Here is a 13,801-nt window from a genome sequence, read left to right on the forward strand (position 1 = left end):
TCAGAGTGAGTGTCTTTTTATTTATGTGTTACAGTTGGCTAACTTGCCCCTACTAAAATATTGTAAGGTTATGAACCGGTTATATTGATTCTAACTCTATAACTGTAATGTTACTGTTACTGATTGTTAACACCCTTGATTTCTTTGCAGTTCTCAATAATATGCACTTCATTTTGTATAACCAATAATAAAAACAATAAATTAGTGACAATTTTAGAGTAAAACCCAAATAAAATGAATTAATTACATATATATACGAACATATAGGTGTCCTAGAGGTTAGGAATCATGCTTGCAACTGGAGAGTCGCCGGTTCGAATCCCAGTACTGACAGGTCAAGGACTGAAGTACCCTTGAGCAAGTGCTACACAGCACACCACTGCTCCTTGCATGGTGTGTTCGCAAAAGGTTTGGGTTAAATGCAGAGGTTGAATTTCCCCATTGTGGGATTAATAAAAAGTAATTAATCTTAATATATTAAATTAAGAATACAGTAATTTAAAAAGATAACATCTGGTATTAACAACCATTTAATGCTGATTAAAATTAATACAGTATTGAATCTGTACTATGGCGACTCATTTTATGCTTAAAACTTCCTAAATATAAAATACTGTACATTATTTATGCTTGCTGTGTACATTACAATATAAGTGTTTTTGGATAGAGACTTCAACAGAATGCATTCATCAAAAAATATTCTTAATTTCTCTAAAAAGATTATTCCTTAAAAAAGAAGAGGAAATCTATGCTGTTAAAAGACTGACACACATGCCATCCAAAAAAGTAACATAAATTCCTTTTTATTAACTTATATATGCATCATTTGTATCATTATGGTAATGCAACCACCATTTGAAGACCGCAGAGGCTCATGTGAATATTTCATGTAGACATTTATCCAGCAGCCCCTGGTGGTTAAAAATATTCTCACTGTAAATATATACATACAGGATATTCATTCAAAATATATAAGCACTATGATTATACTAAATGCTGATAACAAATCTCTTTATCAGTTTATTGTCTTAACTTTTTACCTGTCAGACAATATGTGGACTTTTATGTAGTTTTGATCTTGTAATTGTTTTATCAGTAGTGTCAAAAATTTCGCTATTGAATACAATGCTCATTTTTTGTGAGATTGCCGTTTATTGTGGAAAAAGTACAACAACAACAGACAAAAAAAAGACAAAAACCAAAACAGTATGACACTTCAAAATCAGTAACACAACATGGTTTTGTTTCTGGTCAAACTGGTAAGTGTGGTGAATATTATCTTCATATTAATAATGAAAATAATTCTCTTATATGCACCTGAAAGTCTTTGAAAATTTGGGGACTGCATTAAACCTGCAAAAACGGCTACATGTATATTAAGAGAATTCATTCAAAACATATACTTGGCACTTTCATATTTATGGTATTAAATATATATAAAAGCAGAGGCTGAGCTGCATGGCACTGTTTACATTCAAAATGTTAAAGGTTGAGAGAAAAACAAACACTTGTTTTAACTTTCACAGTCTGTCAGATGGGAAAAGATGATGGTTTTATGGAGTGTAGTGGACGACCAGCGTGTGGCGTTCATTGTGCCGCCTACAGAAGGTCGCGTTTCTGGAGGCGCTGAGGATCTGACGCTGTGAAGAGCTGAGGGAGGCTTGTCTGTGGACGGGGAAGAAACCAAAGATGTGTGACCTCCGAATTTGATGTTCGTCTCCTTGATCAGACTGGGGATCCTGGCTGCACTTCATGAAAGCCACAAAGCATCTATAAAACTGTAAATGTGCACATCCAGAAAACCAAAAAGAGAGTTTAGTGATTTTCAGGACAAAAGAAGTCAAGTTAAAGCTGGGATTCATTTAAGATAAGGTAAGATTTAAAGAAAAAATATAAAATCAGAACAATATATACAATATACACAGCTGAAATTGCATTACACATTTATTTGGCTTGGAAGGAGAAAACGTTTTAGACATTACGGTTACATTTACCCTTTTACAGCACTAAAAAACAGATAGAAATGTTAAGCAGATGGTGAATTGATAATTACCTAACTACACAAAGACAATTTTCACTTAATCAAAGTTAATTTATCTATAAAAGCAAGAAGCCTCTGTGTGTGTGACCTCAGATTTTGTATATGGCTTGCGCATGGTGCGAAGGTGTGCATCCTCGATTTTCGAAGATTTTTTAATTCATTTTTCAAAATATCATTATTTACGTAGGACGTGTTGCAGCATTGCACTGTTTCCCATTGGACGCCTTTTAGGGGAGCTCTGCCCCATTGTGTGATAGTAACACAATTCACTCTGGATTTCCACGTCTGACTCATCTCATCTGTTAGTCTATTTAGCCTACCTATCTGTAGGAGTTTTAAAGTTCACTACAAGGTTCGATTTTCCAATAATATTCGAATAGTTTCCAGCGAATATTAATGTTCAATGTGTATGTGCTGGATTGTGTGCGTACCTAATGAAAAGTTAGTGTTTTATGGAGTTGCAGACATTGTAGTGTAGCATGTAATATAGGAATACATACTTCCTACGGGCACTGCACTAGTTTGGTTAAAGCAACTAGAAGGAACCTTCGTTTTGTGTTGATTTGGGCGCCCCCTGTGGACAAACGCGGCAATGCGTCCATGAGCACCTTGTTTGATCTTGATCAGTGTGCATTTGTTTTAGAAGAAAAGTGAAAGAAGAAACACAACTTATTTCCATATTATTATTATTTTTATAACACAGCTGTTTGCATGGTTGCATAGCAAAGAGTTCATGTGTCTGTTTGTGGCTATGTGATATTAATAACAATAACAATGTAATGTAATGATGGTGACACAAAGTTAACTTTGTTTTAGCCACCAACAAAAATTCAAAGATTGATGTAAAACCGCATCTTGAAATACATTTCATAAATAAAATACAGATGATACAAAAGCCTCAATATTAAATTGAGACTGTTTCATAACCAGTTAATAACTCCTTGAAGCCGCTTTAACTCCAGACGAAGCAGTAAGAACTCACAGCATCTGGCACATAAACAGCTGCAGGGGGAAGAGAGCTCTTGTGGCTTCCCCAGATAGAAGTATGCCATCTAGTGTGCTGCTATAGCACCTGAGAAGTGCTGCTGAAGAGACAATGAGAGTGACTAATAATAGTTTTAATAGCTGAGACTGAGCTGCCAGAGGCCTGGGTGTCATTGAGTTCTTCTCTGTTGATAAAACACTTTTCCTCTGCACTTCATATTCCCATAAAGCTGTGCAGTCACAACAACCAGAAACTACTAAATCTGGTAACAAAGGCAAGTGAAGACAGTGATTCTGTGTCATCATCCAGCTCTCACCTGGTTGTTAAAGAACATGTAGATGACCGGGTTTATGACGGTGCTGAACTTGGCCAGGATGGAGGGCACCACGCTCGCCATGGGGGTGACCAGCCCCAACTTGCCGAAGGTGGCCATCAGCGCCATGATGCCGTACGGCATCCAGCACAGCATGTAGCAGGACACCATGGACAGCACCATCGCCAAGATGTGCTGCTCTCTGCGCTGAGCTGCCAGCAGGTTGATCTTACCCACCTGGAGGCATGAAAGAGGAATAACATGACAATCATTTTACCTAATGTTGACTTAAATACTATAGGTATCCCTTTATAGGGCACTCATTGAAATACCTGGAAATTGAACATTTTATTGGAGGATAATACAAGACTTTTTTTTCAAAAATGTTTCATTGTAATTTTGCAAATCAAGGTCAATTGAGTTATTATTATGGTAACATCTCTCCTTGATTGGACTAAAGGATTAACAGATCTATATGGTTAAACTATTAAGATTACACATATGCAAAAATGTAACAGCGTAAAAACACAGTTTTCTCGCCCATTCAAGTGTAGTATCATCCTGGAAAAAGTTGTTTTGCTGCAACACAGTGCAACATCACCCAGTACAATACGGCGTGCAAGCGTTAATTCCTGGTGGATTCATTTATAATCTGAATACAGCATTTCTGCTATTTACCCTTTCAAAGTTGTAAAATGCTTCCTCATAGTATAGAAAACACTGTGCAGTGTTTTGCCATCTAATAAGTCCTCAAATGCTTTCCTGGATGGTTTTGTCTCTTACCTAAAGATATGCACAACGGCAGGAGCAGAAAAGGCAGGAAGGAAGAAGACAGTCAAGTAGGAAGCATGGATGCTATATTAAGGTCCTTGTAATAACCATTAATTAACAAGTAATAAGGCCCTTGTAAGTCCTTACAAGATGCTTATTAACATTATTATGTGTTTATAAGCTTATATAAGTGTTAATAATGGCATTACAAACACCCATGACCCACCCATTATGTCTTTGCCATGCCTTTATTAATCTTATTTTGTTTGCTTATTGATATTAAAATATACTTTATTGCTCATCTATTATAAGTTAACTATAAGTTAACTATGCTTTTTGCAACTACCGGATCTAAAGCGAGAACAATGCCTTATTACTTGTTAATTAATGGTTATTAAGGACCTTATTATAAAGCATTACCATTATTATTATTATTATTATTATACTGATTGGTCAGATGCCATGGTGTCACTATCCGTGACAAGCCTGATCTTTGCTGATTGGCTGGGAGAAATCCATGTGGTTTTACGACCTCACAGAGAGGCATGAGGACCCCATTATGATGTCTGCTGAAGTTACTATATATGGTTATTTCCCCTATAAGGGGTTGAAGAAGTGGAAGGCAAATTATGACTCATTTTAACTATGTCTATATGTCATTCCTTTGGTACTATTTATCAATTTTGATGATTTTAGGGAGATTCAACTGGGATATGATTTCGTTTTTTATTCTACATTTATTTATTTCACATAAAATTAACTCCACCTCATTTGTGGTAGTTACATTCACACAGTTAAACATTAATTTGCATGGAATATCTTTTGTCTGCTGGGAACTTACCACCTACACTGGAACATTTTGGGTTTAAGGACCTTGCTTAAAGGGCCCCTGCAGGGATTGAACAGGCGACCTTCAGGTCACAAGCTCACTTTTCTAACCTTTAGGTTGCTGATTTCAGGAAAAAGACATTGCTGTTGAGTTTTCAAATGCAGTTTTTGATCCTCTGAGCACCACAAGTGAAGTGCTGTACACTTCAATAGTCTCAGACATCTCTACGGCCAATATCTCCAGCACCAAAATTATCTAATCGCACTACGGGTAGGAAGAAAAATATGTATTTATGTCTCTGCAGTGAACTGTGATCAGAAGAATATATCCAATGTGTATGACGCAGTGATGTTCATGTTACAGTAACCATAGAAACATTCAGAAAAAAAACTCCTACATGATTGAAGTTTGGCCGAGAGCAGCGTGGCCACCGTACGGCCTGTTCCATTACATCGTCCTGCTGCTTTTTCCTCATGTAGCATAAGCTAAGTGGTTAGAGCGGCATCTCATCTGTGGGGATTGTCACCTCCTCAGTATTGATTTCATACCCCTGTGGTCACAGTCTTGTGTAATTACCACTGTGACGCTCATCGTGGCGCTTCATGAATAAATGAGCGTGTCGGCCTTCCAGAGGAGAAAATCCTGCCCTTCTCACACTCAATTACACTTCACCTTGTGTGGTATTAGGGCACCACCGTTGTTTCTCTCCCGCCTCAAAGCCTTATCATGCAATACTTATTCTGACAACACTCAATTAGCCATGATTTCTGCATGGTTGAACTTTTGTTCTGTTTGGAATAAAACACCACAGAATAAACCCGAGAGGCACGATAGCTCGATCACACCAGCACAACTTAACACATAATTCTGTCCCATTTTAGAGACTATAACAGTCAGATTTCTGCGCACATAACTGCAGTTTGTGTGTGAGAGTCTTTGTTTTTTCCTTATACAGCCGCAGGAACACTAAGACATTTAGGGCAATAATGTAAGTTAGCACAACAAAGGAAGCCAGTTGTCTGCTCAAAAACAAGTTTGTGAGTTGTTGTTACTTATATCTTTAAGTTTAGGTTCACAACAAGGGACAATAGTTCTGCTAACTCTTATTTCTTTGTTGTGAAATGCGGGAAAGCGGTGAAATTCGGTCATTAGCGAAAGCTAGCGGCTAACTGATGCTAGCGGCGCTGCTTGTTACAGCTACACGAGTAGCCATTAGCGTATCAATGCTAAGTCAAAATTTTAGTCACAACATTAGCTGACATTTCATAGCGGCGTTACAATCGTGCCAATTCAGCACATTGCAGAAGTTAGCATAAGTAAGGATTAAAAGTTATTATAAGTTATAATGTAAAATTCTAAGTTAGTACAACTTACAGTTGAGTTGACAAAAATCTGAATTCAGAGTTGAGCAAACTCAAGAACAAAACTTAAAATATTTAGTTTAATGGTCCAACATAAAATTTTATCGAAGTTTGTTGCCTTGAAATTTTGAGTTCACCCAACTTTTCTATTTTTGTTTTGAGTTCATAAGCAGACATTGACACGACTGACAGTCGGTTGTTTTCCTGCAGGAGTAGCAGGGGAACTTTTCTTTTTCACAGATGATCTGTCTAATGCCGCCACCTGGTCTCACTCCCAACTTGTCAGATACCGACACACAAGCACCCTTTAATGTGTGTGTGAGACACACTGGGCTTTCTGTTCACTGTAATGTAAACCCATCTGCGTTAATATTCGACACCTAGAGTAACGGACGTAATACGTAGAGTGTGAAGGACTGCTGCAGGGTGAAACAAATCCTGGACTTTGACCCAGGGGACCAGTGTTGTATGAGAAAAATTAAAATTCACTGTTGTTATCAGGAATCAACCTGCGTGATGCGTTGAGCAGTTAAGTGTAGAAGCAGTTTTTTATTAAACCCAACCATGTTCTTTTACCCTAATCTTAGTGAAGAGCTTAAATTGACTAAAGGTAGCCATTCCACGTCAGTGTCAGAGCCGAGGCCGTGCCAAATCGATGGTATTTGACTAGCTCAGATGACAATGTGTTGATGTAGCCAACCACCGTCAGGATAATATAGAAATCTTTATATAAATACAATAGGGAGTCAGGGATTAAAAACGTGTTCTTATGAATGGCTTTTCATGATTTCCTGTGAAAAGTAATGCACTAGAACTGGTATGATATCCTGCAAAACATGATTAGTGACTGATTTAAACATTGCACATTGTGAAAAAGAACTATTTGCTTAGTTATCGACACTTGGTTATGGTTTAGAAAAAAAAGAACAGGGTGAGGGTTATACAAATAACTTAATTCACAACTAACTTCCAACCAAACACAAACAGTTCTATGTGGATTTTGTTCCTTGTCACTTGACAAAATTTTGCCGTAGGCCACAAATTCCAGTGTCTTACTTTTGATAAATCAGTCTGAGGAGTGCTCTATAACTGAGCTCAAATAAATAAACAGAAATAAGAGTTTTCAAATTATATAATTCTGTTATGTAATGTGTCTGGAACAGTTAATCTGGAGAGTGTGGGTGCTTTATAGACATAATTGTGAATTGAATCAAAATGCGTTCATGCGTAGAGAAAAAAATCCAAGCTTAAGCCGCACAGATACTGTTGTTATAAATGTCATCGCTCCCTCTGATGTGTCACTTTAAGCCACCAGCGAGAGGCCAGCAGAGGCTCCGCAGACTGATTGCTCAGTTTCTAATAAAAGCCTGAGGGGCGGATCTCAGGGAGACTGCTGCGCGGTTGAGCCCCCCATTCACCTGCACAGTAATCAAGTCTGCAAAGCTCTCCGCTCTGACTCCCTCGGGTGCTTACAAAAAAAAAAAGAGCAGGTATCCAATAGTAACGGGTTGCTTCCACAATCTAAAAATAACTTCTGGGTGATTCATTGATAGACGTAGTCGCTTCAAAGTACACAGAGGGCTGCAGCACCAATTGGGGGCCCTTAATTGTCAATTATCTGTGTGACTGGCAGGTTTATGTAAGCCCCAGATAAAGATGAGTCACTGCAAACTAAAGGGGCCAAGAACCAACCCCATGCTCTTTACAGATGCCCCCGTCTCTTCCCCTGCTGAATACATTTATTGTAAGACTGTAAACACAGATTCTAGGATTAACTGACCTGATGCTCCTTGAAATTACCTCGACAACATATGACCGTCACTCAACCTCCTGAGCCATGATCTTATGTTCTAAGACCACCTTAACAGCGGAAGAGCCACAATAGAGCTCACTTCAGCACAGCTATTAAGGCTTCAGAGCAGATGGACACGGTGGAAGGCTGCACTTTGAGCACATTGTCCAGAGAAAATTACAGCTCCATGCATGCAATCCGTGCTTTGTACTGAACCTTTGTTCATGTTTGCAATACAAGAGTTGCAGAAGCAGAATATCTCTGTTTTAATTTAGTTATTTGGTAACACTTTACAATAACCATCTAAGTGATGTTTATAGATTGTTTATAAACATTTACATACATATTTAATCGTTAAATGTTTTAAACCAATTTCTTCAAGGTATATGAATGATTTTAAAATCATTAACACACTGAATATGGTGTTAAAAATGTTAAAATGAGTGCAAAACTATTAATAAACTAATAATTATAATGTCATTGTTTGTTAATGGTAAAGTAACTATCAACTGACATTAATATACCATCTATTATTTTTGGCATTTATGAATTATAGTTCAACATTAATATTCTTATCATTTTCTGTTTACCATTTATAAATGATGGTTATTGTAAAGTGTTACCAGTTATTTTTGTTCAATGCAGGGAATATTGATCAAATTGCTTTTGGGCTGTTGCAAGAAGAAATGTAAACATTTTTACGATTTTTTAAAACAATTTTTAAGGGAAAATTAATCCAGTTGGTGTCAGTGTATTCATTTCAAGAATGCCCTTTTATCTCTTTTTGCAAATAAACTCTTCAAATGCAATGAATTTATTTCAGCGGGAAAATCATGCTGCAGAAAAAAAGCAGGACAAGCCAACGGATGGGAACACATGAATTCTAAAGGGAAAATTTACTGTGAAAAAGTAACATAATTGAAAGAACATTTCCTTACTGCCGCTTAAAGACGAACTGTTTGCATATGAATGACACAGGTATCTAAATATAGATCTACGTCTGAGCCGCCATCTGCTGTTCAGTGACTTTCTCCTGTGAGCTGTTACAGATGTGTGTTCCCATTCTCACTTACACATGAATAAGGAATAATGTACGTTTTTAATGAATACACACATACAAAAACCCACAGAAACAATGGGTCTTCATTATATGTGTTGTCTTTTAAGTGATGCATGTTTTGTGTCATCAGTTAATCTGTTATTCCCATGTGTCTCCATGAAAACTAGTAAAACTGTCTTAGCTTTTATTCTGCAAACCTCTGCAACATTTTCTAATCATATCAGATGTGCTCCAACACTATCGTCTTTTAAAACTTAACTGAAAACATTAGTTTTTAGCTTTTACTATTGGTCTGAATTACTACTTTATTTAATTTTATATTTTTTCTTTTATTCCTACTTGTTTAATTAGTTTTAACAAACATATTTGAATTATTCTGATCCTGATCATTTAAATTTTGTTAATTTAGTAAGTCAACAGTAATATTATGCTATTTTTCTACTATTTTTCTACTTATATGTACTTTTATTTTTTTCTATACTTGGTTGGAGTAACTGGGGATCGAAAAATGTTTTAAGGTTAATGTTAATGTTAATCCTCTGTTAATGTGGTTTAATTTTCATTGTGATATGTTTGGAAGAGACTGTTTAATAAAGTTTTGAGAAAATAAACACTATCTATCAAGAATAAATCACATTGTCACAATCAATTCAGGGAAAGAGGTAAAAAATACTTTATTTAACTTTATGTGTCTGTTTTAATTTTGTACTTTTACACTTTCCACATAATATTTGTGGCTGCAACGTTAGTGGTAGCTCACACATTTTGCAGCCCCTTGTGCTTCTGGCTCGACTGAAATGTGCTCTATAGTTATATAAGGTTTTTACATGTTTGCTTGCTCTGTCAGTGAATTTGTGGAGGAACTTAGTGGTCTACATTATACTGTAATAAATAATTTAGTAGTCATTTCATTTTACTTAATATATTTGATAAAATGTATTAAATATAAATGCGTCCTTGATTTTGAGGCAGTTGTTTAAGTAACTTTAACATAAAAATGTTTGAGATATAATCTACTTATTTTGACCACATTAAATATAATCTTTATGTGTATGTAATTCTAAATCAAGAGAATTTTGAATGAATCCAACACAATAGAATTAGTCCGTTTTTAATTGACAGGCACTTCCTGTTATTATTAACTCAACTTGTAACATAGTTAGATTTAATTAATACTATTGCATGCAATCTGTTGCCTCAATTTTATTGAGTAGCTATTATTTTTCTTTTTTCACAGTGTAGTATGGACTCACCCTCTTGATTGCCACCAGGATCCGGCCATAAGAGTAGACCATGAGCAGGAGTGGCAGCAGCAGACAGAAGATGAAGAGACACAACACATATGAGACGCTGGTGGGTGAGCGGAGGTGCCACTGGACGGAGCAGGTGGTACCGGGCCCCTCCGGCCCGTAGCTGCTCCAACCCAGTAAGGGTGGTGTGGTCCAGAAGAGCGAGTAGAGCCAGGAGCCTCCGACACAGAGCCAGGCCTTTCTGAAGTCTGAGATGTCGACCTGCGAGGAGCGCAGCACTGTGGTGTAGCGCTCATAGGAAAGAATAGACAAGGACACCAGGGATACAATCCCTTAATGGAGAAGACAGAAAAATATATGACAAGTTATCAGAATGCAATTCTTACAGTCACACATCCTGAACTATTCTCTTGCATAGTTTCTACATGAAACTGCTCACACCAAGGTCTGTGCATTTCCTTGAGTAACTGGGTTATGTTTTCCTCAAAGAGACATTTTTCAAAGGTTTGGTGCAAAAACGCAAAGTGCCATCTAGTTTAATTATACTGGAGAGCAGGCAGATATACTCTAACTCAGTGGTACTCAACCTTTTTGAGTCGCGACCCCCAATTTAACATGCATGTTGTCCGCGACCTGCGAGAGACACAAAGTAATAAAAAAAAGACACAAATTGACCAAAAAATGACACAAAATGACCAAAAAAGACACAAAATGACCAAAAAAAGACACAAAATGATCAAAAAAGACACAAAATGACCAAAAAATAAATAAATAATGAAGCAGACAACAACTAAAAGATCTCCCTGTCTGAAATTATGTAATTTAATATTCATTTTGTGCATTTCGATTTTTTCCAAAATGATTTGGCGCCCCCCCCGAAATCATCACGCGACCCCAATTGGGGTCGGGACCCCAAGGTTGAGAATGACTGCTCTAACTAATACTCTACTCTAATCTTACTTACTTGATTCCTGTGGTCTATGTCTAGTACCATCAGGTTGAATGCACTTATTGTAAGTCGCTTTGGACAAAAGCGTCAGCTAAATGACATGTAATGTAATGTAATCTAGACTTTTATTAGCACTACAGGTAGGAGATTTTCCATAATAATTTCTACAGTGTATGTGAGCATCATAAGCATGTTGTGATCATATATTACTGACGGACAGGACCTTTCTGAAAAGCATCTTGGTGCAGCTCGTCGGCTTGTTTGTGACAAACTGTTTCTTTATTCTTTGATTGAGACAAAACTTTAAAGGCCTAGAGACCTTGAAGGAAAACGTCCAACACATTCCACATGCTGTGCAATAGCTGTCATTCCTTTTGCTTAAAGAGAGAGTGTGGCTTAGTGGGCGCCAACATCACTCTGTACTGACTGAAATACCTCAGCAATCATTTGGACCTTGGCTTTTAATATTTATACAAACATTCCTAGTTCCTACACACTGAATCCTGCTGACTTTTGTTTTCCTGTTCACCATAAGGTTTAAATCTGAGTAGATGTCTCAACAACTACTGTATTTTGACATGACACATTCATGTTTCCCTCAAAAAGAGTTGGTGATTCCTGACTTTTTCATACCTCAAGTAAAAATGTCAATTTGTCCAATGCTTTAATTTTTTGAAACCAAATAACAGCATGGATTTTTTTCATGGTGTTCCTTCAGGTCTTGGTGTATTGATGTTATATTGTGGTGGGTTTTTTGATCATTATATACATTTAATACTTAATTCAGCAGCACATGTGTGTAACGAATGGTATCAACCCAAGAATTTCTGCAACAACTTCTGGCACATAATTGAGCAGGGAAATTGACTTTTTATTATTATTATTTTTTATTTAACCTTTATTTAACCAGGGAATATCCCATTGAGATTAAGAACCTCTTTTTCAAGGGAGCCCTGGCCAAGAGGCAGCAAACACAGAATACAGTTACATATTTACATAACATACAGACCTTAAACACGTCATGAGAAACAAGTGCATGTTATGGAATTGGCCTCAATAACTCTTAGTTTGGATTTAAAAGTGCTCAAAGAAACAAATTCAGTTAATTTCCATTCTTTCTGGCGCATATTCCATGCATAAGGTGCAGAGTAACTTCGGAAAGCCATACATTAATATTATAAATGCTTATACACATATGTGGCATTTATTGTTGTCCTGCTATCTCCCCCTAAAAACCCACTGCCCACAACCACCACAAATTCCCCCAAAACTTATCCCATCAGCCTTTCACTTTCTGAATTCATCATTAAACTTGCTACACTCAACACAAGTGGATGTGAAACTAAATAAAACAGACAAAAAGTTAATGCATACTGTTTCAGCCATCGCCACAAATGTCACTCACCAAAGAGGGAGTTGGCGAAGCCGTACCACTTGCAGCCGTACTCTCCAATCAGCCATCTGCCGTGCAGACTGGCAGCGAAACTGAAGGGTGTGCCGAAGACGCACACCAGGATGTCGCTCAGGCTGATGTTCAGCAGGATCACATTGATGGGCGTCCACAGGCAGCGGAACTTGGCGAAGATGAGCAGAGCGACGAAGTTGTTGAGGATCCCCGCGACGAAGATGAAGCCGAGGCATACTGCCACCACCGTGTGGCCGCTCCGGCTCAGCCCGCCGGGGCTCTGGGACGCCGGGGAGTCCCGCAGAGTGGCGACGGTGCTGAGGTCAGAGCCGGAGAGAGAGCCGGAGCTGTCCGTCGAGCTGAAATTGCAGCCGCGTATGTGGACCACCATGGCAGAGAGAGGAGAGAAGTCCTGCACAGTCCACTATACTGCAGCTTGACACGCTGTGAGGGCCGGTAAAGGACAGTTATTGAAGTGTGAAGAGAGTTGAGTGTGCCCTCTGGACATCTTATACCTGCACCCCTATAATGTATGTACATACCCCCACCCCCTCCTCTCTGCCGCGCACAAACTCCCACTCTTTGTCTTTCCTTTTTTTTTTTTCCTTCCTCAGAATCCCTCCAGTTATTATAATGAGTCTTTTTGATCTTTTGTGTAAATACAGTAAATCCCCAAAATTTATTGCTTTCCAGCAGCAACTTCAGTGCCTTTCAAGGCGTTGTGCTGAGCTCACTATGAGAAGTGAATCTAATTTGCATAGTTACACCGACTTTAAATGGCTTTTCATTGCAGATATAGGTCAGATAAAGTGATTGTCCAAAATGAAGTTATAATTTTCCAGTCGTACTGGAGAGAATTGTTCAGGATGTTCCGCTCCAGAAATACAAACTTTGGTTGCACGATAAAGCTTTGCGTTTTATATTCATTGCCAGACTTTCTCCTGGTTCAACTGAGCACAAAGTAAGTCACCAACAAAGGAAGTTTCACACCTGTTCAGCATTTTCTTTTCAGCACAGCGTCTCTTACAATAGACCAAACACCACA

General features: G+C 37.8%; 1 protein-coding gene across 1 annotated transcript; it reads right to left on the reverse strand.

Moving 5' to 3' along the window:
• Positions 1-1,347: 1,347 nt before the first annotated feature.
• On the reverse strand, positions 1,348-13,378 carry tmtops3a (teleost multiple tissue opsin 3a). The gene is made up of 4 exons (XM_059346312.1): positions 12,757-13,378; positions 10,406-10,734; positions 3,343-3,576; positions 1,348-1,778 (listed from the first exon to the last, which is right to left on the reverse strand). The coding sequence occupies exons 1-4, from the start codon at positions 13,145-13,147 to the stop codon at positions 1,554-1,556; spliced, it is 1,179 nt and encodes a 392-aa protein (XP_059202295.1). The 5' UTR covers positions 13,148-13,378; the 3' UTR covers positions 1,348-1,553.
• Positions 13,379-13,801: the final 423 nt, after the last annotated feature.

The sequence above is a fragment of the Centropristis striata genome, chromosome 12 (genome assembly GCF_030273125.1).
Source record: "Centropristis striata isolate RG_2023a ecotype Rhode Island chromosome 12, C.striata_1.0, whole genome shotgun sequence".
NCBI classification, from domain to species: domain Eukaryota; kingdom Metazoa; phylum Chordata; class Actinopteri; order Perciformes; family Serranidae; genus Centropristis; species Centropristis striata.

What these genes read in the sequence shown, in the direction of transcription:
- tmtops3a (XM_059346312.1), bottom strand. Translation starts at nt 13,147, where the DNA reads ATGGTGGTCCACATACGCGGCTGCAATTTCAGCTCGACGGACAGCTCC. An exon ending in CTTCGCCAACTCCCTCTTTG is followed by an intron (nt 10,735 to 12,756) that starts GTGAGTGACATT and finishes TTCTCCATTAAG; the next exon opens with GGATTGTATCCCTGGTGTCC. An exon ending in TCCTGGTGGCAATCAAGAGG is followed by an intron (nt 3,577 to 10,405) that starts GTGAGTCCATAC and finishes TCATGCCTCCAG; the next exon opens with GTGGGTAAGATCAACCTGCT.